The sequence below is a fragment of the Sinocyclocheilus anshuiensis genome, unplaced genomic scaffold, assembly GCF_001515605.1.
Source record: "Sinocyclocheilus anshuiensis isolate Anshui unplaced genomic scaffold, SAMN03320099.WGS_v1.1 scaffold332, whole genome shotgun sequence".
Classification (NCBI taxonomy): Eukaryota; Metazoa; Chordata; class Actinopteri; order Cypriniformes; family Cyprinidae; genus Sinocyclocheilus; species Sinocyclocheilus anshuiensis.
The window spans coordinates 544,987-547,988 of NW_015554181.1; the positions used below are offsets into that span (position 1 = coordinate 544,987).

The 3,002-nt window shown below is 34.4% G+C and overlaps 1 protein-coding gene across 1 annotated transcript in view; it reads right to left on the reverse strand.

The window, feature by feature from the left end:
* Window positions 1-706: 706 nt before the first annotated feature.
* LOC107671014 (calcium-binding mitochondrial carrier protein SCaMC-2-A) overlaps window positions 707-3,002 on the reverse strand; it is a 10,874-nt gene continuing 8,578 nt past the window's right edge. Inside the window, exons 7-10 of the mRNA XM_016463839.1 lie at window positions 2,275-2,382; window positions 1,940-2,107; window positions 1,698-1,848; window positions 707-1,016 (exon numbers count right to left, since the gene is read on the reverse strand). Coding sequence (XP_016319325.1) covers window positions 832-1,016; window positions 1,698-1,848; window positions 1,940-2,107; window positions 2,275-2,382 — 612 coding nt within the window. The 3' untranslated portion in view covers window positions 707-831. The remainder of the gene's footprint in view (window positions 1,017-1,697; window positions 1,849-1,939; window positions 2,108-2,274; window positions 2,383-3,002) is intronic.

The window sequence follows — 3,002 nt, forward strand, 5'->3', positions numbered from 1 at the left end:
ACCGTTACAGTGAAAATCTCGGACTCATTCCCGAGAACATCCGTCTTAAAGCAGTTTCCAGTCCTTCAGATACAAACACAAATCTGTGCAGTTATACATGTTGAAATTAGTGTATTCAAAACCCCCAATACTGCAAGTAAGCATATAATGTGCATTTATTACTCGAACAAATGGTCCCCGTAACAAAACACTCACCCTCTGACAACGTTTACAGTCATTGCATTACATTCACAATTGACTAAAGCAATTAAAGTGCATTCGTCTTCAAATCAACCAGATATCATATTAAGGCAAAGCTAAGAACAACAGTGTGCTGATTTACAATAACCACAATTAAGATTAAATTAGACGGCACTGAAAAACACAAAAACACCGGCTTCCGAAACTCAGAGACCGTGCAACACATTCATTAAACTCTCAGATGCCACAACATACATAAATATCTGGTTATTATAAAGATGTAGAAATATATTACTTTAGTCAATATAAAGCAGCTTTAGTAAGAAACGGGCAATGAAACTTCAATCAGCATGAAATAATGCATTTGACAGTAGTTTGTAGTGTCAATTGAATTGCATTGCATTGCCCGACTGAATCATAACAGCACTCGACGACTCCTCGCTGTGGCACTTTACATGTATATGACCAAACACACACACACACACACAATAAACACTGGTCCCTGATTTCAGCTTCCGAACTTCTGTTTTACCGTTCTAGAACACTAAATAAATAATGAGATGTTTGTTAGCAGCGTCCTCGTCCTCGCTCACATTCACAGAATGAGATGGCCTCCACACCGCAAGGCTCAAAGCCTCGAGATTCACGGCCTCATCTTGACTGCACGCCTAACGTCGTCTTGATGTGCTCGTACACCACGTAGCTGATGCTGACGGCCGGGATGACCTTCAGGAAGTTTGGGGTCAGGCCCCGATAGAGACCCGTGGGGCCCTCGGTCTTCATGATCTGCTTGAAGAGTCCCGTCATTGAGACCTGAGACGCGCCTTCAACCGCAGCTGCAGAAATAAAAAACAATATTCAGTAAATGCATTAAAATGCACCATAAACTAGGGCTGCTTGACTATAGAAAAACCATAATTATTTTGGTCAATATCAAGAACATGATTTTTCATAAACTTTGGAAAAGTCGTGCATTAATTGAACTTAAAAAAAAAAATTGTCGTTTTTTTTTTTTTTACGGTGGATTTTCTTTAACTTTAAATACAATTAAACCAATAAATTAAAATGCATTTAATTAAATATATAATTAAAATATGCATTAAAAAATAGAACATAAAGTGTATTAAATAATATAAATAAAATGAATATTAAATATATGTTAAATTACACATGCATTAATAAATGTATTAAATATGATATAAATAAACATGTATAAGCTGCATTAATATTAAAAAGTATATTAAATAAAATGCCAAAAAATGTATTAAATATAAATATAATAGTGTATTAATATACAAGGAATTAAATAAAATGCATGTTAAATATTATATAAATATACATAAAATAAATGTATTAATGTTATATTAAATAGAATAAAATGTATTATTAAATAAAATACATACATTAAATAAATTAAATGTATTAAATATATAAATAAAATGTATATTAGATAAACTGTATTAAATAGAATATATTAAATAAGATTATTTACACCCATTATAAAGCATGAAACTCACCTTGCGCCTGCATGCGTGTTCGTACGAGAGCTAGCGGGTAGCTTGCGAGTTGGCCGCACGTGCTGGAAACCGTACCGCAGGCTAGCAGCACAAACACACCCGGATCCGCACTCTCCGTCCCATAGCGCTGGAGCCAAGTGTTCTTTAACGTCTATCAAGAGCAAAAGAGGAAATAAAATGAGCTCTTTCTGCTGGTGAGTGACAGCAGCAGCGATTGCTTTAGTTTGTGTTCCTCTGCTCACCTCATAGACGGCCAGGTCGATGCCAGCGTACGGGATGATGCCCAGCATGTTGGGGATGTAGCCTTTGTAGAACGCAGACACCCCCTCGCCCTTCAGGATCTGTTTGGCGCAGTCCGAGATGCCCTTGTACTGGCCCGTCTTTCTCAGCGCCAGACGGGTTTTCAGAACCTGAACAGAAGAGCATTGAGAGGTTTGATTTTTAACATCAGGCCAGCTTCATTTCCATGGCAAAACCCATGTCTGAGATACCAATGGAAATAGCAACTAAATAAAATCTTTAAGACCTATTTCCCCAGTTTAAGGTTGTTCTAACACTAAAATGGTGTAAAACGCACCTCCATGGGGTAGATGGCGCTCTGGGCGATGACTCCAGCCAGGGAACCTGCTAGGAAGCGCTCGGTGATCCCCAGAGTTTCCCGACTGCTTCCCATCAGCCGTTTGATCTGTTGAGGAAGAAACGTGACTGATTTAATCAAATGGCACTTATACACAAAGCACGCATGTGATCAGCTAAGAACAGAAATGGAAAACCTGTTTTTCCACATTCAATTTGACTATACAATAATAATAGTAATAGTGAACATTTTTTATTATCTATAAAAAGTATTACAATTGCAATGATACTGTATTATAGCAATAACAAAGAGTATAATAATTTACAAAACAGTAAATTTCTAATATTTATGACACATTCCTTGCCATCCTATCTTAGTATTATTGATATACTATTATAGTTTTTGTTAATATTTTGAATTAGATTTTATTTTTAGATTTTTGAATTAGATTTTATTTGTTTGCATTTCTAAATATTTTTAGTTATAATTTTGTAGTAAAAACATCTATTTTTAATTTTTAATAGGTTTTGTTTTAGCTTTTTTTTTTTTTTATGGGTTTATTCTTTTAGGTTTTATTAAGTTTTAGTTTATTTAATTTGAAATTATTTTAGCATTTCAACTTTGCTATGCTTTGGCAGCTAGTTTTTTTTTTATATTTTATTTCAATTATTCAGTTTTCAGTTATTTATTTTATTTTAAGTAATAAATATTTTTTATGGTTTTAGTTG